The 24,675-nt window shown below is 39.5% G+C and overlaps 1 protein-coding gene across 1 annotated transcript; it reads right to left on the reverse strand.

Moving 5' to 3' along the window:
- LOC135208509 (paramyosin-like) lies at nt 1-23,671 on the reverse strand. The gene is made up of 27 exons (XM_064240772.1): nt 23,024-23,671; nt 20,648-20,855; nt 20,146-20,244; nt 19,719-20,002; nt 16,663-17,007; nt 15,987-16,091; nt 14,263-14,385; nt 13,463-13,612; nt 13,238-13,321; nt 12,760-12,897; nt 11,863-12,030; nt 11,558-11,695; nt 10,020-10,157; nt 9,568-9,705; nt 8,404-8,517; nt 7,500-7,622; nt 7,097-7,162; nt 6,672-6,809; nt 6,136-6,273; nt 5,108-5,227; nt 4,645-4,779; nt 3,824-3,961; nt 3,312-3,446; nt 2,909-3,046; nt 2,243-2,377; nt 1,605-1,727; nt 1-1,433 (listed from the first exon to the last, which is right to left on the reverse strand). Exons 1-27 carry the CDS (start codon nt 23,048-23,050, stop codon nt 1,314-1,316), a joined length of 3,768 nt encoding a protein of 1,255 aa, XP_064096842.1. The 5' UTR covers nt 23,051-23,671; the 3' UTR covers nt 1-1,313.
- Between the last annotated feature and the right edge of the window lie 1,004 nt (nt 23,672-24,675).

Below are 24,675 nucleotides of genomic sequence, written 5' to 3' on the forward strand. Positions count from 1 at the left end.
GATATTTTAATACAAATCTATTAAAATCCTTGTCGATTTTCGACGCCCTTCTGTTTTTCTTACTGATAAATGTTGTGCAAAATACGTCCGGGCATAATTAGGCGACTCCGAATAGGCAACAACAGACTCCCAATTAGACCATAAAATTAAGAAGTAAACTTTAGGCTGTGGAAACTTCGTGCACGAGAATTGGAAAAATGGATATTGCCCTGAAGTACTTCCTGCATTTATCGAACCTTTCGTCTCTAATGAAATATATAAACAAACAAAACAAGTTTTCTCCTAAGATGAAAAGTCTTTCTCATTCGGAGGCGCCTACTTAGGTCTACAGTGGCAACAAAAATGTATGAATATCTCGACAAACAGATGGACAGTAATGATTGAAGATTGGCTGAACTGAGGAACGATGAAACGAGACCTCCCTAACATAATGGGCACATAGAAAATAAAAATGAATTAAGAAAACCCCAACATAAAGCCATTTCAAGCTGGCTATCTGGGGGTTAATCAGTTTCTATCTGATGATAACAACGGCCTCAAAACAAAAAATACAGTTACTGATTTCAGTGCCAGAGACGTTATACAGATACTACGTTAAAGTCAGCTGCGATTTGAAATGAAACTGATTACGAAATGGTTCTTACAACCATAGAAATTATACATGTGTTTGTCTCCAGAAATATCATCATATACCCTTCCTGAAAACATTTCAGTAACGAACAGCCCTCAAGAAACAATACGAAAAACTTCAATATGTCTCTCCCACGGTCTAGGTATATCACCTAGACCGTTGTCTCTGCATCCTTCGATACCACAATGATGAAATGTTATTTACCAACAATGATGTGCGATAGCCCAAAAACTAAACAACAAATTACGAGAGGACACAGATTGCAGGAAATATACATATACCTGATCAGAAAGGACAGCTGTTTTTTTCAAAGAATCGATCTCGCCTTTCAAGAACCCAAAGAATCAATATGTCTCCGAGGTCAATGAACCTTAGAGTTAAGCGGAAATGAAATAGCAGCCTACATGCGGTTTCAGTTTTAGCTAGATTAAGCACACCTGTTGCTTATCAGCCAACAATAAGTAATGAAATTAGATATGGAGAATAATGCCAGTCTTCAAAGCTAGTTGGCTGGTTATTTCCTGGTTGTGCAATAAGGTTAGGTTGGTATATTATCATCCTTTTCTTTTCCCACGTGGTTTACGAAGTAGGATTAACAACGTGAAGTGATTGATGAGTCAATGTTTTTCATCAGGTCCAAACTTTACGAAAAAGGACTCTCTCTCTCTCTCTCTTTCTCTATTTAAGTCTTTTTCGTTGCTTCTTCCAACCGTCGACTGAGATCAGCGATTCTCTGATTGTAGTCTCGTCTCTCGTTGTCCTGCCAAGTGCTAAAATCTAGATCCTGCTGTTCCAGTGCTCTCTGCAACGATTGTGAAATGCATGCATCAGTTAAAACGACTGATATCTTATGCGAAAATCTTTATAATGAACGACAATTCCAGTATTGGGTAAAATAATCTAATAAACTAAACCATAGTTCGGACAATGAACCTATAGCCTATTGAATCGATATATCACCACAAAAATTTACCTGTGATTCAATGAGCTGGTTCTCCTTTTCCTCGAGTTTCTTTTCTAAGACGGATATCTTGGTGTCTTTTATGCCTATGAGGTTGTTGAGCGATTCGATGGCCTTCTGACGTTCGTTTTCGCTCTGGAAGGAATTGCATGAGTCGGTTATATACTTACTAATCTTTTCTTGTCACAGAATGACCTCCACATTGGATTTTGTCTAAGAGGTGCAGCTATTGGCTAGTGATTTGTAGATAAGAGCTTAGCACAGAAAGAATTCTTCGATAACTCATTACAAAAGGTTATAGTTGCTAGAGTTTATAATTTAATCATTACTGGTGAACTGAAGGAATTGCATAAATCGGTTACCTAATCTTTTCTTGTCACAGAATGACATCCACATTGGATTTTGCCTGAGAGGTGCACCTATGTCTAGTAGTGATTTGTAGATACGAGCTCAGTACAGAAAGAACTCTTCGATAACTTTACAAAAGGTCACAGGTGCTAGAGAATACAATTCAATCATTACTGGTGATGTTAACAAATGTATACTGAAAAAGCTGTATGTTGGTTTCCATTTATGGTGTACTATCCGTTCAAATATGAGCAATGAGTATGGAATGTCTAACTCACTCGTGGTTAATTTTGTACGCTTACCATGGGCTTGCTTGCATTCTGCTTGCATTCTTGGAGTTCTTGGGTCAGCTTGACGATCCTCTTCTCCAGCGCCGCCTTGTTGCCCTTGAGTTTGTCAGCCTCCATCAGCTGGTTCTCGGCTCTCATCAACTTCGTCTAGAAGAAGATAAATGACCCCAATGGAAGTATACATTAATTTTGTTGCAAAAAAGGGATAACAGAGATGGATTAAAATAAACATTTTGAAGTCACATAAAGTAAAGTTAAAGTAAATAAGAAGTTAAGTAAACAATTAAGGGAATAAAGCTTTGCAGCCCATCATAAAGTGTAGTAATGTGCCCGCAACTGTGTTTGTGGAGTGAGCGATTAGGAACCAGGACTGATATAGAAATAATTTGTACCGTGTTGTTTCGTTATCTTCTTTTACGCCTATAACTTACACTTTACGAAGCTTTAAAAGTTAAAAAGTTTGTTTCATTGTAGAAAAGGGTTTCAGTGTGATCATTGTAGGTTAAAGCTATGAATTTTCTGAGTAGAATGTCCATGGAGCAACATTTTTTTACACGAGTCTGGAGAGAAAACATGCCAGGTACACAAGAAGAAGAAGAAGACTGTTCTGAATGAATGGACGAAGGCGAACATCGAATAATTTTCTTAAGACCTGCAATCGTCAGCGATCTTTAGTACCTGGTGCGTTTTAATATCGATTCGACACTCGTGTAGATCTTGTTGTAGTCGGGAAGCCTTCTGCTCCAAGGAGCGAATCGTCTGCTTGTATGCCTCTTCCGTGCTCCTCAGGCTCGAGTCGAAGTCGTGCAACTTGCTCTGATACAGAGAGAAAATGGTAGAGACGTATTACTTTACTATAAAAGAGAGAGAGAGAGAGAGAGAGAGAGAGAGAGAGAGAGAGAGAGAGAGAGAGAGAGAGAGAGAGGACCATCTTTGTACTAATGCTCGTAAGAGATGGTATTGTTTCTCAGTGAGAATGACCTAATCTTTACGAAATCAACACATTCACATAAACGAAAAACACATATAATTATAAACAGACACTTAGGGAAATTTAACAATGGACTGGATGCTCCTTTACCTTAGAAGCCACAAGGTTATTTTGCGTGTCGTTCAGTTGACGAGTGAGCTTTTCCACCTCCCTCTTATGAGAGGCGATTTTCTGCTTATTCACTTGGTCTTGGTCTCGTATCTCCTGAAGCTCCTTCTCTAGTTGCTTTTTAAAATAATAATAATAATAATAATAATAATAATAATAATAATAATAATAATAATAATAATAATAATAATAATAATAATAATAATAATACTGCAATATGACTAATTTTCAAAACAACTATTGTAAACTTGCGTGAAGAAACTATAGGTAAACACACGGCCTAGGTATATACCTAGACCGTGGGTACGCAGAGATTGTAATATTCGTTTCAACCGGCTGATAAGCTTATTTGAATATACTTTTAAACCTGTACTTTAGTTCCCAATCTACTCGAGAATATGAGTGCAAGAGCCCGTGCGAGCGCAAGGGCTGGCTAAATCTAAATCCTAAATCCATCCAAGTTTTCCTTTCCTCATCGTACTACTACAACGCACCTTAGCGTAAGAGTCTGTCCTGCCAGCCTCCTCTAGTCTGGACGCCAGGTACTTGTTCTCGGCTGTCAGGGAGCTGATCGTCATCTTTTTCGCTTCCGTCTCGGCCTCCAAGTCAACGATCCTCGTTTCTAAAGCATTCTGCAAAAATACTAATGCTCAGAATTACGCTACATCAATTGCACAATTCTTTATTAGACTGGGTTATGAAATGTGAATACTTTTAAAAGTAACTGGAAACAGCCAGTCTCTAAAGTATGTATTAAAAATCTTTTAACACAGACAGAACAAGGCTTGAGCTGACCTCCAACATAAATTGTAAACATTGTATTCGTAACGTAAAATAAACGTGCTAAAATCTATGGTCAAATTGAACCTTGTTTCACCAACGAAAATTAAAATAAATATGCTACATTTTATCAGAAATATTGTTCTGTACTGTTTAACATGCTCAATATTTATTTTTTACATTTTCATTCTAATAAATAAATCATAAATACCATATAAAATTCCTGTATCTTTAACTCAACACAAAACGCCTTTTTCAGACCTTTTTAGGATCTTCCACAGACCTTTCCTACCCCACAACAAGAATAACAACAACAAAGTAGTTTGTAGACTTACTCCCCCCCCGAGTAAGCAAAAATCATTGAATGCACTGACCTTATTGATATTTTGTAACCATACTGTAAGCGAATGTCCTGACGATCTCTCGGTCATTCTCGGCGACGTCTAAACTCTTACGATTCTGGATCCAAATGATAAATCTACGAGGGGGAAAGTTTTAGTGAACCTTTCTGCAAAACTGAAGCAGTTTCTGTTACCTGTTCTCCTTGTCTGCTCTCCATCCTCCTCAGTTTGTCGCCAAGGACTTTGTTGTCCTTTTCCAAGACCTCGATGTTGACGCTCTTAGCGGTCAGCATTGCCTGGAGCTCAGCCACTCGGTTGTTCAGGAAGTTCTGCGAAGAGACATAACTGACTAACGAATCTGGAGGCTGCTATCGTTTGTCCAATACATCTAAAAACTAATGATTAAAAACGTATCTGTTTATGTTTGACCTACAGATAACAGTATACTTGCAAGCCTTGCAACCAAACCGATATTCATGATCCCCAGAAATCATTACTAACCTCCCGTAAACAGCTTTTTAGATAACAACGTTGCCTTCACTCACTACATTAAAGTGACCGGAATTGTTGCATCCATCGAAACGTAAAGACTATCTCTATTTATTGGTTTGGACCTTATACCATGTAATGGGTACATAAACTCCTTGCTCGACTTACCAGCTGATCAGTTTCTTGGTCAAACTTAGACTTGAGGTGGTGATTATTCGCTGTCAGATTTTCCAAAGCCTTCTCTTTCAAGTCCACCTCTTTTTCGAGCTCCTTCACGCGGCTCTCCAGCTTTGGAACATGAGAATGTTATCGTCAGTGATAAGCCAATGCAGTTTTTTCTTTTTATTTTGTGGTGGCTGGATTTAAGCCAGTAAGATCTTGTCTAAGTATTCCCTGATGCCTCATCTACTATATGGATAAGAATAGAGTAGAATATACAATTTAGGCCGATGGCCAAGCGATGAGACATATGAGGACCTACGAGGTCATTCAGCGTTGAAATTAAAGTTGAGAGCAAGATGTTATACAAAGGTGCAACAGGAGGAAAAGAGGGTAGAAAGTATGATGGAAGAGAGAATATGAATGGAGGTACGGCAAAAACAAGGAAAGGGGATTGCAGCTAGGGGCCGAAGGGACGCTGCAAACAACCTTAAGTAATGACTACCTACATCACATCGCGTGAAGTGCACTGACGATAGTACTACCCCATTACGGAGCTCACAAGAAGTTGAAAAGTGAATGAAAGCGCAAGTGGGCTATTCAACTCCGCTGTGAATCTGAGAAAGAATAAAATGACTGGGAGGAGAGGGTCACTCAGTTTTCAGTGATTAGTAATTACTACACAATTCAGGTAATGATTGGGTTGTTCTGCCACTTTGTCCCGGATTCAATATGGCCAGCTTATTAAGCGACTGTTGTGCCATCGACACAGAAATAAATAAAAGGACATGAACATAGAAGAGATGAAAAATGAAAATGCAAGGTTCAGGACTTTTCCATCTAACTGACTCTAAGCTCTCTCACTCGTTTAGGAAGGGAGACTTGGAGTGAAAAGCCAGCCAAAATGATATAGGAATGAAAAGCTAGCCAAAATAATAATAACAACAACAACAGATGAATTGTGGCAACTGTTACTCAAGTGTTAAATGACAACTCCAAAGGAAAAAAAAAAACAAAAAAACAGAAAGAGCTGTTACCATCGCATTCTGCTGCGCCTGCGTGTTGTCTTTGATCCTCTTTGTGAGTTGGTCTATTTCCCTCATGAGGGAGCTGATCGTCTGTCTGTTGGTCACTTCCAGGTCCTCCAGCTTCTTGATCTTGGCCTTTTGTTCGTCCTGTCATGATGAGAGAATGGGACCAGTTGTAATTACCACTAATCACTTGGTTACGAAATGGAATACAGCTCAGGCCATAGGTTGGGTTCGGCTGGGTTAGGTTAGGTTGGGTTGGGTTAGATTTTGACAGAGTAATAACTTTACACTAATTTGGTTGAGGGAAACATAATTAGATAATTCTCAAGAAAATTCTATGGTTAGTTTTTGAGATATGGCGTCCCGCTTTTTTTCAGGGAAAGGTTCCTCTACTCGGTTACCTCGACATACGGCCAAGATGCACGCAAGTGTGCAAGTACGCGACACCCAAACCAGTGTAAGAAACATTTAAAAAAGAACCTGTAAACTGCAAATGATCACATCTGTTCTCATCAATAATTTCTCTTCCCGTTTTCTGTCACCTGATAATCCAAAAGTGCACTCTGCGCCTTCTTCAGTTTTTCCTCCAACTCCACGTTGTCCTTCTTCTGCTGATCAATTGTGGCCTGTTTCGTGGCATCTTGGTAGAGCAGGTCCTGTATGGTTGCTTGCTGCTGTATCTGCAAAACGGAAGAAAAAAATGAAAATATGAAAAATGAAATCACACTTTCAAGTGCAGTGAACTCGAGGAAATATCTACTGAAATATCTGAATTGGAGTCGAGTTGGTTGTCAGGTTGCAAACAGCTCAATGACGAGAGAGAGAGAGAGAGAGAGAGAGAGAGAGAGAGAGAGAGAGAGAGAGAGAGAGAGAGAGAGAGAGAGAGAGTGAGTGTTGGTCCCTAGGCCCATAACAGAGGCAAGAAATGTCCTTTGAGCAAAAACACAAAAGAAATTAAAGGGCTCACCTGTCGTTCATTGGCCTTCTGGTCGACATCCCTCTTGTGGCGAGACAAGATTTGCTGTTGAGCTGTCTGGATGGATGAAAAGACAGTGATGGTTATAAAGACTATTCTTCTAATTATTATGTACAGCTGAATAGACTAGCAATTTAAACAAAAATGCAAGGTGTTAAGTGAACTAAAAAATGTAAGGTGTTATATGAACTCGGTGTTAAATGAACTCAAAATTCGTGTGCAAGGTGTTATATGAACTTTAAAAAATGCAAGATTGTACCGGGTCGTTCGCGAAAGAAAGCACGAGATGAAACAGTGAAATCCATACTTATGAATGATACTATGCCTCAGAAATGTTTTATTAAATTTCTACGTTATCAGCAAGACTGAAAATTTGGATGAGTTGTGTGTTTACCTGCATACTAGCTAATTTCTCCGTGGTCTGGGAGAGATCTCTGTTCGTCATTGCAAGCTGCTGCTGGAGAGAGTTGATGGTTCCTTCTTGTTGCTTTATGACCGACTCTTTCGTTTGCTGGTCCTGTTGGTGGAGATGATAAATGAGGCTACGTTCACTGACAGACCAGACGCTCAAAGAGTCCCTCTCTACCTGAAGCTCCATAGAATACTGTCATCAATCTTCAGTTATACAATCCTACGACAACAGGTTTGTAATCTATGACGTTTCCTACTTGCCATCCTAACAGTACAGTATTAGTCAGTCACACGCATCTCAACCATAGTTTTTCCTTGCCCCTGAAAGCAAAGTCCTATCACTTCAATAATATCAAGAGTCTTGCCATCGATTTTTTCCCCATGAACACACCCTCTGTTATCGGTTTCTTCTCACCTGTACAACACCATCGGATATTAGAAACCATAACCTTAAATCACTGATTCTTTTTCTAGGGTTTCACAGTGAAATGACCAGACATGCTTACGGGGCTTTAGCCATTCCAATGTTTCCAAGATCTTTCCTAAGCAGATTTTTGGGCCACGGTGAAGCAATGACCCGAGTTACTGGCACTTATTTTGTACGCAGAAATAGTGCACTATACTCTGACATATTCGAAAACTATTGTGAAAAGTTGCATCTATAGTAAGTAAGCTAATCCAGCACTTGTGCAGTGGGTGCGTGAAAGATGAACCCTATAGCATTTCAAGTTAAATACTTTGAAACACACATGCAAACATACACACATACGTATGTATGCATGTACGTATGTATATGTAGGTACGCCTCTCAACTCAAAACAAGACACAACTAGAGGAAGTAATGAATATCATTATTTTTAATGTAAACTTGAAATATTCGTACCAACCTTTTGACAATTGTCCAACTTGGTCACTAGGAATTCGACTTGGCCCCTCAAAGTGTTGACGCTTTGCTGGCTGGCAGACACTTCTCTTTGCAGCTCGACCAAATGTTCTCGATTCTGGAAAGAGGAGGGACTTCTCAGTTCCAGGGGTCCTTTATTCCTCCTCGCACCGTCGGACTGTAGAACAGCCTCCCAGAGGAAGTCGGGCAACTCGAACTTCTTCAGAAGTTGTGGCCAAGGTACAATACATCACCTTACCCTAGTACTCTTCTGGCATTTTGATGCGTTTTTTTTTTTATATTTATTTGTTAATTTATGAATTTACCAACTTTGGAAGCTTCAATTTAAAGCTAATGGGCCCTTTAAAAGGGCTTGTTCCGTGTTGGTACATAATTCATTGTTATAATAATTATCATTCCGACGATGAAACCTATTCGTATGGAACAAGCCCACCAAAGGGGCCACTGACTTGAAATTCTTTAAGCTTCCAAAGAATATTAAAGTGTTCATCAGGAAGAAGTATGAGGTAAAGGGAGGTACAGAAAGAAGAGGCCACACTTATTACAAAAAAGAAAAAATAATTGCTGCAGTAAAGTTGCCCACAAGATCTATGTGTGTGTGTGTTTTTTTTTTTATTTTAGAAGAGAGAAGAGTTCTTATTTTATCAGTTAAGAAGAGAACGTCAACAATCGTAGAGCACCCGACCTCTTTCCCGAGGAAATGAAGCAATGAACTGGCACAAAAGTAATTGGCAAGCTGATAAGAGCTACTGTTAAGTATAAAACAAGTATCACGCATATTCGTGGGCTCCAATAATGTGTCTGTCACTCCCAGCAGTATACATTCGTGTTTAAATGCAGCTGTGCATCTGTCTTGAAGAAGATCATGACCCAGAATCCGCTATCTTGTCCTAGTTACACCGAGCTCTCTTTTTCGAATATTCTGAAGTGTTTTGTAAATGTCTCGATATTATCGCACCTCTTTTTCGAATATTCTCGAGCTCTGTAAATATTACAGCACACAAAAGCGTTAGTTCTCTCGATAAGACGCTGGAAATTAGGAAATAAATCAGTCGATAGTACTACTGCCCTAGGAGAGCTGGTAATCAGCTCAGCTCAGTGGTCTGCTAAAACTTAGATATACTTAAACTTTTTTAGTCAAACGTACCTGGCTGGTAGCCAGCTTTCGCTCGGCATCTGTCAGCTGCATCCTGAGCGTCTCCACGTTGCTCCTGAGGGCGCTAATGGTCTGGTTGTTGCGCGAGTCCTGCTCTAGCAGCTCAGAGAGACTGGCCTGATGCTGCGTCTGAAAGCAGGAGATGAAATGGTTTGAGAGAGAGAGAGAGAGAGAGAGAGAGAGAGAGAGAGAGAGAGAAAGAGAGAGAGAGATCGTGTTACATTCAGTAGTTTCATCTGGAAGTGTTTCTATAGAAATGTAAGACGATATAAAGATAATTGGAAAGCAAGCAGATAGTCAGACAGAGGGGTTCTGTCTGATGCCTCTTGTCTGGTTTGTGTTGCTCTCTCTCTCTCTCTCTCTCTCTGTAGTAACTTAATAGCTTAATAATGACTACAGCAGGAACACCACGAATGACACAAGACCGTTTCTTTCACGCCCACCTGCAAATTGATCCACTTTTGATCGCTGTGGGCCAGTTTCTTCGACAGATCGTCCACCTCCATCTTGAGCGCTGCGATCGTCTGGTTGTTGGTGGCGTCCTGATGGAGCAGTTCCTGAAGACCTTCGTTCTTTCTCTCCTGAGGTAAAAGAAGAAGAAGAAGAAGCAGAAGTCATTATCCAACAACGAGACAGTGGTCATCACCCATTAGCACTTGAGTATATTAGACTGTACGGAACGTGTATTCGCACTCGAGCATATCAGACTATACAGTACGCGTATTCGCACTTGAGTATATTAGACTATACGGTACATGTATTCGAACATGAGTATATTAGACTGTACGGTACGTGTATTTGCACTTGAGTATATTAGATTAAAGGCCAAAAATCCATTCGCTAAGCACAGAACAAAGAACAAGAAAAGAAGTGGAAATATAATAAACGCCTTTTTTTTTATTTTAGATATGTTGATGTGCAGCTGCTGCGTATGCTTATGATGTATATTAGACTATACGGTACGTGTATTCGCAATTGAGCATATTAGAATATACGGTACGCGTATTCGCACTCGAGTATATTGCAAGAAAAGAAGTGGAAATAAAATAAATGCCTTTTTAAAAATATGTTAATGCGCAGCTGCTGTGTATGTTTATAATGTATATTTAAGAGCAAACGAAGCACTACTGCATTACCTTCCTTGTTGTATGTAGTACTACTACACAAGTGGGCTAAAGTGAGCGGTGATTCACTGTCACGCTTCGATGCGAAAGTGGTTAGGCAGAAGCATATATATTGATTATTTGGCTTCGAGTCTTCGTCCTTGTGTGACATTTCATGACGTTGACGGATTGAGTGATTTGTTCAGCTGTTGGAAAGAAGAAGAAGAAGAAGAAGAAGAAGAAGAAGAAGAAGAAGAAGAAAGGAAAGTGGGGCGGATTTCCAAATATATAATAATATAGCAGGCAAACGTCTAGGCGCGTCAGCAATTATTTCAGTGATAAAATAAGCCGTAAACTCTTGACGGTTTCTTATCGAACACATGCATCACACATTCACATCACAAACCAGTGTTTCATAACATGATCCAGCACTTGCCAAAGGTTCATTCTCCCCTCACGCGAGAAGTTCTCTGGGGTGTTTGTGTGTATACTGCTGACAGTGTGGACACACCCTAAGGATGTCATCTGAATGAAATACTACATTATATATACATAGTCTAGTAAAATTGAAGGCACTGTCTGTCTGCCTTCTTTATAACGGTTTTAGTACAAGCTTAAACAGCCGTCTCTGGTGGTATTTGAGAAAAAAAAAAAATGACTGTCTGCTACCGTAACTTCCCTTTTGAATAAAAAAAGAATTACTCTTAGTTTAGAATAAGTCTAAGCGTTAACGATTTAACTAAATTAGTTCCGGAAGCTTGGCAGTTAAGTTACTAAATCAAACTGGCTCAAATGTGAGAAGATGCAACTAATCAAACTGGCTCAAATATGAGAAGATACATTTGCACGCGAACAGTGGCACAAGAGAAGAAACTCACTTGGTTCGCTAATAACTTCTGGTTTGCCAAGAGCAGCTGCTGGGACATGTTGTCCAAGTCTTTCCTCATGTTAGTCACTACCTGCTGGTGCTCTACTTCCATTTGCTCCAGCTCCATGACTCTGGTCCTGTACTTCTCCTGTTGAAGGGAGAAACTAACTCTTTAATAATCTCCTGACACGTGTAGATCATCTTTATCAGCCCAGGTGCATCGAAGCCATTTCCAATGCAGTCGACACTAGAGCGATCTTTTTTCGTTGTTAATTAACCTAAAAACACAAAACTTGCGCCACTTTCAGTTTATACCTGGTACTCGAGGGCCTTCGTGCCGGTCTTCCCCGACTCTTGTAGCATATACGACAAGTTTTCATTCTCGTCTCTCGCTCTCTCCAACTCCCTTTTATTGGTTTTGTCTCTCTCTTCCAAGACGCGGATGCGATCTTCGAGCGTCCTTATACGGTCCTCGTGGGCTGTCTGTGAGAGGAAAGGAAGAATACATGATTTTATTACGAAAATTTGTAGAATTTACTCCAGGAATAAGTCACTGATCAGGTTGACGGTTCAAGTATTTTAGAGGTTTCGAAAACAAGCTCATGCAAAAAAGACTGAAATGGTTTGGTCATGTCATGATGATGAGAGAAGATGAACACGTCTATGTGAGTGGGTTATGAACGTGGAGGTGGAAGGGCAGAAGAGGGAGGGGAAGGCCAAAAAAGTTCAGGTGGAAAGATAAATTATTGAATGACGTGAAGGAAAAGGGTCTAAGAGAAATAGATGTACAGGACGGAGGGAGGTGGAGAAGAAGGCTGACTAGAAACAGCGACCCCATATAGAGATGGGTAAAGCTGAAGACAAAGAAGAAGAAGAAGAAGAAGACTCTAGGAATAAGTCCTCAGATCTTCTATCCGATAGCTTTGCGAGTTTAGAATAGAATAGAACATAGACTTTTAGGCCTATGAGGTCATTCTGCTATGAAAGGGAAGTTGAGAATAGCGATGTTTGAAAGGTGTAAAAGGAGGAAAACCTCAAAGCAGTTGCACCATGATATAATTGTTTTGAGAGGGTAGACAGCAATATGGAATTAAGATTTACGAATGGAGGTACAGTAAAAAAAAAATGAGAGGGGTTGCAGGCAGCTAGGGGCCGAGGGGACGCTGCAAAGACCCTTAAAAACGATGCCTATAGTACCCCTGTTCCATTTACCTTGGACTTCTGCGCGTTTTCTGCAATGTGCTTGAAGTCTTGGCTGAGGCGAGCGATCTCAAGTTCGCGGTTGGCTATCGTCTCTTTGTGGGCGTCGTTCATCGCGACCAGTTCCATCTCTCTCTGGCGCAGTCTATCCTGTTTTAACGGACGATGAGCGAATTAAAACGTGTATTAAAACCATACATTAAAACATATATATATGTCAGGAACGTGATTTAATGGAGTAGATAATGTTTAAAGTCTGCACATATTCTTACAGAACAAAACAATGCCGATAAACTTAACCAAGGAACATAATTCCTAGAACTAAAAACGCTAGAAAAGCTAAGGATGAGGGCGAATGGCGATATCTAAAGTAACAAATGATAAATGAATTGAGTGTTTATGCTCTTATTCCATGTTGAAAGGGACGCAATAGCCTTTGGGGAAAATGTCAATAAACATTAGCAGCCTGATACAAGCACCCTTGGCTTACCATATCCATCTGGTACTGGTGATTCTGTTCCGTCAACGCCTGTAGTCGTCCTTGCAGTTCCTGCGCCTCTCTTTCTATGTTGGTCTGTGTCAAAGAACGAGAAAAGAAACGGACATATATTAGCACGGAATTCGTCTCGCTTGTTGTTGACACCTTTCAAGCAAAGCATTCAAGTCGCAGTAAATAACAGGAAATAATTCAGGAAAGAAAAATGAGAAATATTACGATAGTTCTGATGTGACTTTCATTCGCTTCCTCCAGCACTCTGATGTTGGAGGCTTGTTCCTGAGCTATTTGTTCCTGTTCCTGTTGCTTCTTGTTCTTGTGTCTGCCCGAAGAGCGGTAACTGCTCCTGTTTATGGAGTCCATGCTGTTCTGGAAGACAGATTAAAGACGAGGGATAAAAGGAGTTTTCACCACAACAGAAGTTCGCAAAGAACTTCTACGAGATGCAGTATGTATTAGACTTACCAACGGAGAAAATTTTGGTCTTTTTCAGAAATTGAAAGATAGATACAGACTTTTCTACTGATCTGTCATTCAGGAACTTTTAAATATCAAAGAGTGGAACAAAAGACAGAGAATAAACCAGTAGGCAATATTCATGCAGAGTACAGGATTGGTGGTGTTACTTAGACGTTACCGTGAAAATTATATAATTTACTTAAAAAGTTTGTGATTTTACTTAAGTAATGAGTAACTGAGCAGAGAGGTACGTCGAATGTATGTACTCCCTTTAAATGAGTCGTTTATAGAGTATCTTTATACCAGACTAACTCAGGGGAAGAAGAAAAAGTTGAGCTTACGATTATCTCGATTCTCGAGTGTGTTCGCGTGATCCTGGCTACTTAGACGTTACCGTGAAAATGATTTCATAATTTACTTAACAAGTTTGCAATTTTACTTAAATAATAAGTAACTAAGTAGAGAGGAACGTTGAATGTAATTACTCCCTTGAAATGAGTGGTTTATAGAGTAGCTTTACACCAGACTAACGCAAGGGAAAAAGAAAAAGTTCGACTTACGATCATCTCGAGTGTGTTCGAGTGATCCTGGCTGCCGGCTGCTTGCTGCCTCTCAAACTGTTCCCTTTTGCTCTGGTGGCGTCCTGATGCCCTGGAGCTACTTCGGCTGTTACTGACATTACTCTTTAAATAAAGAAAAAAACACAAGAATTGATAAGATTATCATCCTATCAATCAATACGAATAAACTGATATAGTATATTAATCAGTATACATACTAACATAGGCCTAGCCCTTCGCTATCCGCGGTTTGTTTGTATGGTGTTTTTACGTTGCATGGAACCAGTGGTTATTCAGCAACGGGACCAACGGCTTGACGTGACTTCCGAATCACGTCGAGAGTGAATTTCTATCACCAGAAATACACATCTCTCACTCCTCAATGAAATGGCCGGGAATCGAACCTGCGACCACCGAGGTGGAAAGCAAACACCATACCAACCACGCCAATGAGGCGCTCCGTCCGCAGATTGTTTGTTTGTATGGTGTTTTTACGTTGCATGGAACCAGTGGCTATTCAGCAACGGGACCAACGGCTTTACGTGACTTCCGAACCACGTCGAGAGTGAACTGCTATCACCAGAAATACACATCTCTCACTCCTCAATGGAATGGCCCAGGAATCGAACCTGCGACCACTGAGGTGAGAAGCAAACACCAAACCAACCACGCCACTGAGGCTCTTGTCCGCGGTTTGATTAATTCTAATTCGTCCATATTTTGGAGTTGATGTTGATTTGTGGATGGATAATTCGCACACACACACACACACACTAAAACAAGGCGTGATCAGACCTCCAGCTTATTCGGTACGTGTGCAAGATTTTCCCCCTCACGTGTAAGTTGTAAACATTATATTCCTAACTTTTAAGGCAAATTAAAACGTGCTAAAATCTACGGTCAAATTGAGCGTTATTTCACCAACGAAAAATAAAATAAATAGGCTATATTTTATTAGAAAAAAATTGTCCTGTATATCATTTATTTTTCACATTCTCATTTTAATAAATAAATCGTAAATATCCTGTCCTAAAGTTTCTGTATCTTTAACACTACGCGAAACACTTTTTTCAGACATTTTTAGGCTCTTCCATTCCATATATCTTTCCTAACCCGCTAAACAACAAAAAGTAGTTTGTAGGCTTACTCCCCGAGTAAATGAAAAAAATCAAATTAAAAAAGTAATGTTCGTGTTTACTTAAGGTTAAAACCTGCGCTCTGGGTAAGATTTCTGTAAGTTTCTTCTTATGTAATGGTTGGATATTTTGGAAAACCTATCAAGACAGGGTAGGCCTAGTTGCTTTCTATGTTATTACCTCAATTATAAGTAATAGCAGTGGTATTAGTTTTAGTAATTTTAGTAATAGTAGTGGTAGTAGTAATAGTCGTTTTAATAATTTTAGTAGTAGTAATAGTAGTAGTTTTAGTAATAAGTAGTAGTAGCTGTAGTTTAGTAATTTTAGTGGTAGTTATAGTAGTAATTTTAGCAATTTAGTAGTAGTTGTACTAGTTTTATTAATTTTAGTAGCAGTAGTTTTAGTAATAAGTAGTAGTAGTTGTAGTTTAGTAATTTTAGAAGTAGTAATAGTAGAAGTTTTAGTAATTTATTAGTAGTAATAATAGTAGTTTTAGTAATTTAAGTAGTAGTAGTTTTATCAATTTAAGTAGCAGTAGTTTTAGTAATAAATAGTAGTAGTATTAGTAGTGTGAGTAGTAGCACTTACAATGATCCCATTGTCTGGCCTCTGGCTTTGTTTTTCATACTGGTCTCTCTTGCTCTTGTGTCTTCCTGAAGCTCTGGAACTGCTCCGGCTGTTGCCAAAATTGCTCTGTTGGCAGAAAGAACAGAATGGACTTAAGCTGAATCATCTCTCTCTCTCTCTTCAATGTGCCTTATTTCCAGTGACCCGATGGTCATCAGCTTACTATAGTATAGATTCACATCAACGGTGTATCTGATGTCTAGGCCAGTCCCTTACGGCGCTCCTGATTGGCTGTTGATAAGCCAATCACGGGGCTGTAAACTCTGTCTCTCGAGAGAGTTCACACAGGCAGGATGCATTTTCCACCTCCCCTTAGAGATACTTTTGAAAGACGTATCCTGCAGGAGAGGTGGAATATACATCCTGCTCATGTAAGCTCTCTCGAGAGAGAGACTGAGAGTTCTCAGCCCCGTGATTGGCTTACCAACGGCCAATCAGGAGCGTCGTAAGGGACTGGCCTAGACATAAGATGCGCGGGTGATGTGAATCTGCTATGGGAATGTTGTCTTCCTTGGCGCGCTTGCATTTGTCTTCCTTCTCCACCTTTCCAGACCCTTCGAAAAAAATGTCCAAGGGATTAAAGCTTTCATCTACTTCCAAAACTTCCTTCTTTTGTGTCCAGTCTCCCTCCACCTACCTGTGTATAAGGAGGCCTCGCTGGCGCGAATCCGCCCCCAGCCGACAATTCCGTGATGGAGCTCGCCGAGTCCAGCGGGAGGCGGACGTCCTCCTCGAAGCCGTTGCGGTGGCTGCTGTGACTTCGGGTTAGCGTGCTCTGAGACGCAGGGCGCTCCTGGTGGTGGGGCGGCTCCCCCCCGGCTTCTGAAGACGACCCGGAGCTGCGCAGCGTCGGGGAGACGAGGGAGGCCGACGGGGTCGCTTCGCTGCTCCTGTGCAGGTTGGGGTCGGAGTGCGTGGGGCGGAATTCCTTCCGCTTCTTCTTCTTGCGGAAGCTGTTTCGGAAACTGCGCCTTGCGCTTTTCTGGTTGGCCGGGGACAAGAATATAAGTATATAAATGAATAAATATACATACATATACTTGTGAATACTTCTACACATGGAAAGAGTACTGTCTGGTTAGCCAGGGAAGAGAATATACGTAAGTAAATAAATAAATAAATAAATATCATTATATATATATATATATAGATATATATATATATATATATATCTATATATATATATATATATATATATATATATATAGCGAATACCACGGGAAATGATAGCCAGGAATCCAAGCGCTTCGTCTCTTATTCAGACATCGTCAAGGAGCTACTAAAGTACAAATTGGAGAGGAAGGCCTCAGGTAGAAACAAGATCAGGTAATACCAGATGGCTAATTATCAAAAGGGTAAAAATTAAAAGGGATAATCCAGGATTATCGGATATCACACGGTCACAAACTTAAACAGATTCTGACCCTAACCGAAATTACAAAGTATCTTTACAGTCCAAAACATGTAAAAACTGAATATATTAATTTTGTTGCTTATATTTATCTACAACTTTTTTCATTATGAAAGCATCAAGTTTAAATAAACCAAGACTTAAATTTAGAACATTTCTATTATTTGACTTGATAAAACAAGATTCAATGATATTCCTTTTAACTGTGTCATTACTTGGGACTAAGACTCTTGCTTGACTCCAGTTAATAGGATGGTCTAAATCTCTCATATGTACAAATAATGCATTCGATATTTGCCCAGTTCTCACAGAATATTGATGTTGCTTAAGACGCTGTGAAAGAGATTTCCCGGTCTGTCCGTAATAGATTTTATCACATTTTTTGCAAGGAATTTCATATATGCAGCCTGGAAGATCTTTAGGAGAATTTTTGATTACTAAACTCTTGACATTAATATTACTGAAAACAACATTTATGTTAAAAAGCTTTAAAATTCTAGGAATATCTAAAAACCTTTCATCATAAGGTAATTTTAGAATGTTATGCTTACTAAATTCAAGTTTGTCATTAGTTGAATAAAATGTTTTTCTAGCTCTTTTCCATGCCACATCTACAAAAGTCCTTGGGTATTTAAGTTTCAATGCAATATCATAAATAGTTTTAATTTCAGCGTCAATAAATTGCGGGCTACAGACACGTAAAGCCCTTAGGAACATCCCAGAAAAAACAGAGAATTTAACATTTTGATGGTGATTGGAGTACTACTCCAATCACCATCAAAATGTTAAATTCTCTGTTTTTTCTGGGATGTTCCTAAGGGCTTTACGTGTCTGTAGCCCGCAATTTATTGACGCTGAATTTAAAACTATTTATGATATTGCATTGAAACTTAAATACCCAAGGACTTTTGTAGATGTGGCATGGAAAAGAGCTAGAAAAACATTTTATTCAACTAATGACAAACTTGAATTTAGTAAGCATAACATTCTAAAATTACCTTATGATGAAAGGTTTTTAGATATTCCTAGAATTTTAAAGCTTTTTAACATAAATGTTGTTTTCAGTAATATTAATGTCAAGAGTTTAGTAATCAAAAATTCTCCTAAAGATCTTCCAGGCTGCATATATGAAATTCCTTGCAAAAAATGTGATAAAATCTATTACGGACAGACCGGGAAATCTCTTTCACAGCGTCTTAAGCAACATCAATATTCTGTGAGAACTGGGCAAATATCGAATGCATTATTTGTACATATGAGAGATTTAGACCATCCTATTAACTGGAGTCAAGCAAGAGCCTTTGTCCCATGTAATGACACAGTTAAAAGGAATATCATTGAATCTTGTTTTATCAAGTCAAATAATAGAAATGTTCTAAATTTAAGTCTTGGTTTATTTAAACTTGATGCTTTCATAATGAAAAAAGTTGTAGATAAATATAAGCAACAAAATTAATATATTCAGTTTTTACATGTTTTGGACTGTAAAGATACTTTGTAATTTCGGTTAGGGTCAGAATCTGTTTAAGTTTGTGACCGTGTGATATCCGATAATCCTGGATTATCCCTTTCAATTTTTACCCTTTTGATAATTAACCATCTGGTATTCCTGATCTTGTTTCTACCTGAGGCCTTCCTCTCCAATTTGTACTTTAGTAGCTCCTTGACGATGTCTGAATAAAGACGAAAGCGCTTGGATTCCTGGCTATCATTTCCCGTGGTATTCGCTTATTTATGAAGTCACGTGCATCTACTGTGATTTTTTAAGCATATATATATATATATATATATATATATATCTTATGAATACTTCTAAACATGGAAAGCATACTGGAAATATTAGTACTGTGTGGTTGGCCAGGGACGAGAATATAAGTAAATAAATGTATAAATAATTAAATAAGTAAATAAACATACTTATGAATACTTCTACAACTGGAAAGCGTACTGGAACCACAAGGAAAACTGGGAGAAAATCCCACGGTTCTAATGATTAATAAACAGGACTGGAATGGACTGGAATACAGTTTGGGCCGAAGGCCAAGCCCTGGGACCTACGAGGTCATTTAGCTCTGGAAGGGCAACTGAGAGTAAGGATGGTTTGAAAGGTGTAACAGGAGGAAAACCTCAAACCAACTGCACTATGAAATAATTGTAAGGAGAGGGTGGACAGCAAGATGGAAGGTAATATGAATGGAGGTACAGTAAAAGGACTGGAAGGAGTTGCAGCTAGGGGCCTACATAAAAGAATACAATTTGATACGCGCCTTCCATTGACTCACCTCTCCCACAGTAGTGAAAGGATCCTTCAGGTACTTCTTGATATCATTGTGACCAAACATGGCGGCCAGGTCCTTGGGCAACTTCCCTCCCCTTTTCTTCAGGTCGTGTTTCACGCCCTTGTCGACGAGCCACTTGACCGTTTCCAGGTCGCCGTAGCCTGCGGCGTAATGCAGAACAGTCGACTGGTCGCCGGTGCGCGCGTTCAGGTCGCAATTGTAGCGATAGAGCGTCTTCAGGACGTCTAGTTTGCCATGCGCGGCGGCAACATGTGCGGCTCGAAGTTCTGGTAAGAAGAAGAAGGCAGGTACGTATAACTGAAGCACGAGAATATGGAATCTCATGAATATATAAAGACCAAATCCACGAAGAAAAGAGAAACGATGGACTTTCGACTCCTCATCCTTTTGCAATTTTTATGTTACTTACTTTCATTATCCATGGTCTCTGTGCTGGCGCCATGCTGTAGCAGTAGTTCGACCATTGCGCTGTTTCCCGTCTCTGCCGCTAGATGGATGGGTGCCGCCCCTGCTCATGGCACAATTTGATAAATTTGATATGAATTAACAGTGCAACTCGTCTGAATATATTACTGCCTGCTGAATGTTTTCATTGTACTAAACTTGTTAAATCCAGTGGGCATTTAATTCATTAATATTCCTACCTTAAGTGACTGAAATAACCCCATTTCTAAAGCACATGCAGATGTATACTGAACGTGGAACATTTACCTACTGAATAAATACTAAAAGTTAAACTTGATAACGCCTGTTGAGCGTTGACTAAGAATACGTAATTATCAGTAAAAATAGAATATATATGAGCGTCATTCCAGAAACAGTTTTACTGTTATTCTCTGATCTCAAATTCTTGAAGCAAACTACCTCAAGTTACGGAAAACGCAACGTCCTTCGAACGTACGTCTACGTACCCCAGTCGTCCTTCAGTTTGCTCTCGAGGTCAACGTAGGCGCCTCTGGAGATGAGCAGCCTGGCCACTTCGATATGCTCCCCTGCCACGGCGAAGTGGAGGGCGGCTCTGCCGTCTTCCATGCCCCAGTCGCCTCTGGCATTGACCTCAGCACCTTTGTCGAGGATGCTGGCGACTTCATTCACGTCGCCCGCCTTGGTATAGTGTACCTTGGAGAGGATGCAGTACTACATAAGTATGACTGTTATTGAGGACAGCAGCTGTTGAAGGAATGGAACCCACAACGGCCTTCTTACAAAAAACTCAATTTGGGTATTAAGTAGTAGATGTATATCATCAAGGGATGCACGGTTTTAATTTATATAGCAAAATGTGAACGCCTCTATTCAAACGATAAGGCTATACACTGATCGCGATATACCCTGTTAGCAGGGTTTCGTTTTCTGAAGGTAGTCAAACATAGAACATTTTTTAGAACGTCCTAGATCCGCAAGCAATTCAATCCACTTCAGAAGTGCCTCGGCCCATACCCTGTTCATAAAAAGATTGAAATCCATCAATAGCATTTTGAGATGTCTTGCGGACAGTAAATAAAACAGAGGGGCACATACGAGCGGACCTAAACAGCTTGGAACTTCTAATTTTTTAATGTCTACGTTTGGCCTGATAAAACTCGCCATCTCATCATTCTCATGCCTGCGTGAAAACCACCTAAATTATGTCAATTCCTTTCCAACAAAAGTTTTTTTATTTTTTATTCATCAACTCTACACTTCAAAAAAATACTTTAATACCTCACGCACGATACTGGAAACGTGCGTAATTTTCCATATATTTTTTCTAAGACTTTGTTTACTCGATCGAGCGAGTGATTCAATATAACAGTTGCTCCTCGGCGGCATGATAAGACATTAGCAAACTGGAATGCCCAAGTTTGTGGCTGATAAAGTGTATTAGTGAATGGGATATGGTTGCAGTTGTTGAGCAAAACAGAAAACGCAGAACGCTATATCCTACTGGTGTATTCAGACAGAGTAGTGTATAAATTTAAAGCCTACTACTACTATATCATCGAGAACTGACGAAATTGTACTAAACATTCCAAGGACAATCGGTTGAATAGTAACTACAATTCACTTCCCATCTTCCTGGCATGGTGAACTACGCTTTCTTTATCATTGTATAAATATTAATGTACATTATCGAATGATTCTTGTCACAAATGCATTTTCTTGACGAACCCCCGCCATCAGCGCTATACTGTTCATATAACACAAACCATCCAGCCTGCCTAACATTCAAAAGGGCCTACTAATATGGACGTGATTATTTTCACGTCTAATATATTATCTAAATGATAATATTTAAATGAAACTTACTTCAGTTTCGGACAATGATGAACGTTTATACTTGCCAGAAAACGTTGAATCGGTGGGGAGGCAGACCTCCATACTAGTGGGTGGAAAAATATTTTAAATAAGTAAATAAATAAATATCCTTTCACTGCCTCATGCAGGAAACGTACGAGACGCAACCTGCGCCATGATAATTTTGTAATAGTTCTGCGTGGCTTTTAGCATGAATGGATAACGCATGTTCGTCTGTTTCATCAAGACCACCGGTGGTCTTGGTTTAATTTGACAAGCAGGAAGTCGAGGATGACGTTAGCCGGGTGATGTTAGTAGTATTAGTTGGGGAGACACTTCTACAACGGCTCTTCGCCTCTGAAACGGCGAGTGACTAAAATCAAGGACTTTGGAGTGCCAGTTCCCCAAAAGGTCATCTAGAATTAATATCATTATCTTTATGATATTTACAGTCGCTCCCAACAGGCTAACTTAGACTAAACACGACGCAAAGGTGGATATATACATATACTGGGTTGAAAAACCCTTGTGGGTCACTACCTGAGGAAATATACCCCAGTTTTGTGCTGAAACAAATATACCCAACTGGAACGGGCATGTCATAGGTAACCGCAGTATTTCCCCCATGTAAGTAATATTTTAAGGGTCTCATATAGTCCTGGAAAATGGAAATTTACCAACTTTTAACTTTCTTTTGGTCTAGGTTTGATAAAAATCATGGCAGCAAACCTTTCTCTCTAGAAACATATTTGTAGTACGGTGTATATATGCCTCTCTCTCTCTCTCTCTCTCTCTCTCTCTCTCTCTCTCTCTTCTCTCTTATTAACGTGTTTCTTTTTAAAGTTGAATAAGGCGCTTATACTAAACATACTCGTCGGGGATATATCCTGAATGACCATAAAGTATTGATAAATAGCAACAGTTTAATTCTCAACTTGCATTGAAATTAAAAATGTATAGTACTACTGCGTGGCAGAAATGCTGACGGAGAAGATGGGAATATATCTTACCAGTCTTGGCTGTAACCGTTGATCCATTGCTGAAGTTTTCAAATGAATACAGCGGCGTCAAGAGATCGTTAATTTTGGTGAAAACCTCCGTAATTTTTCCTCGTTATTCCCTAAGTCATATCTCGAGAGGACGGCGTTATACGGTATCTTTTTTTGTTATTTTGTATCAGTTGGTGCTATACTTCGAAACGCATCAACGAACTTACTCTGAAACTTATCAGCTTAAAATTCCATTGACTGGGTCTATAGCACTGCAATTTTCACATTGTCGAAGTTATCACAAGATATTTTAATCACTCTGAACTGCACACACACACACCTTAAATACGAAATACGATATAGGTTTTAAAGCTTCCAAAGCGAAACATAGGTCTAACATGCACTTTTCTGTTTAGAAACTACGTAGTATACGCCAAACTACTATTGCTCTCAGCTTTTAGTAATTGTGATGCCAGCCACGGGGTCTCTTATCTTGAACAGGAAGGAGGTTGCTTGCTGATATATTGTTTTTGTTTTTCGAAATGCTATAGGCAGCGTTATAAATGATCACCTCATTATGTAGATTAGGCTTCAGATTTCTTGCTTTGCACAGCTGCTAACGAACAATTATCTGTATGGTTAGCCATGGCAATATATTTCGGAAACTTTATAAGGTGCAACTGACCTGTGGACGTATGTTTCCCGGTGTAATCTGAAAGATAGCAAGTTCTTATCACGCCCCCTCTCAATAGTTAACCGTCACGTCTTATCATCTTATTTTACTTAATATTTCTTCCAATGTTCATTTCTTGCACGTAATCTGCTGTGGTTTTAAACATGAGGTGACTTTTAATTCTTGTCTCAGACCTATCTTATGTGCGATGGTGTAAACCGAGTATTATTGATTAGGCTAGCTGGTAATGCATGCTTATATAGTTTATATATATGTGTGTGTGAAGTCTACCCCGTTTTCCACTCTGAAAACTATCTTAAGATTGTTTTACCCTTCCATTTCTCGGCTAATATTTTTTGGAAGAGGTTGCCAAACAGAACCAGAGCAGTTGACTGACTGCCTGGTACAAGTACCTTAATTCACTCATATCATAAGTTGACAGGACACGCCTCTTCTTGCCGGGGATCGAACATCGCATTTGGGGGGGTTGGGGTGAGGAGAGGGCGCGGTGATTATGCGCCTAGTCTCCTAAACATTGTACAACAATTCATTTCATATAATGTGATGACGCGCAAATCGCATAAGCTTATAGGAATCACTTTGATTAAACCTTCATAGAATTTCACTTGTAAATTGCTTTCCCGTGACGGGCAAAATCAGAAGTGCTAGCGCGGATAAGATAAGGTGGTGGTGGTTCCTTCCTCAAGAAATATATATACAGATTTTTATTCTTAATTTACCATTCACTCTTATGCTTCTAACCTCACTGGCCTCATTGAAACTCACTACCCATCCCACCTACTAGATCTGTAGTATATTGCAGATATTGTTAGTCTAGCATTCGTAGGTTACAGTTACACCACCCATTTCAAACCCCTTTTCAGAGTTCTTGTTGACTTTCCTGTCTTCAACCAATCTTTATTTTTGTTAAGTCTCCCGTTTTCATGTAGAATAAGTTATGTTGCATAAAAGGAGAACAATTCTATCGAAAGATACAATA

Source organism: Macrobrachium nipponense, chromosome 35, assembly GCF_015104395.2.
Source record: "Macrobrachium nipponense isolate FS-2020 chromosome 35, ASM1510439v2, whole genome shotgun sequence".
NCBI classification, from domain to species: Eukaryota; Metazoa; Arthropoda; class Malacostraca; order Decapoda; family Palaemonidae; genus Macrobrachium; species Macrobrachium nipponense.

What these genes read in the sequence shown, in the direction of transcription:
- LOC135208509 (XM_064240772.1), bottom strand. Translation starts at nt 23,050, where the DNA reads ATGGATCAACGGTTACAGCCAAGACTG. An exon ending in AGAAGTTATTAGCGAACCAA is followed by an intron (nt 10,158 to 11,557) that starts GTGAGTTTCTTC and finishes CTTTTACCTCAG; the next exon opens with GAGAGAAAGAACGAAGGTCT. An exon ending in AGAAGGCCAATGAACGACAG is followed by an intron (nt 6,810 to 7,096) that starts GTGAGCCCTTTA and finishes TCCGTTTTGCAG; the next exon opens with ATACAGCAGCAAGCAACCAT.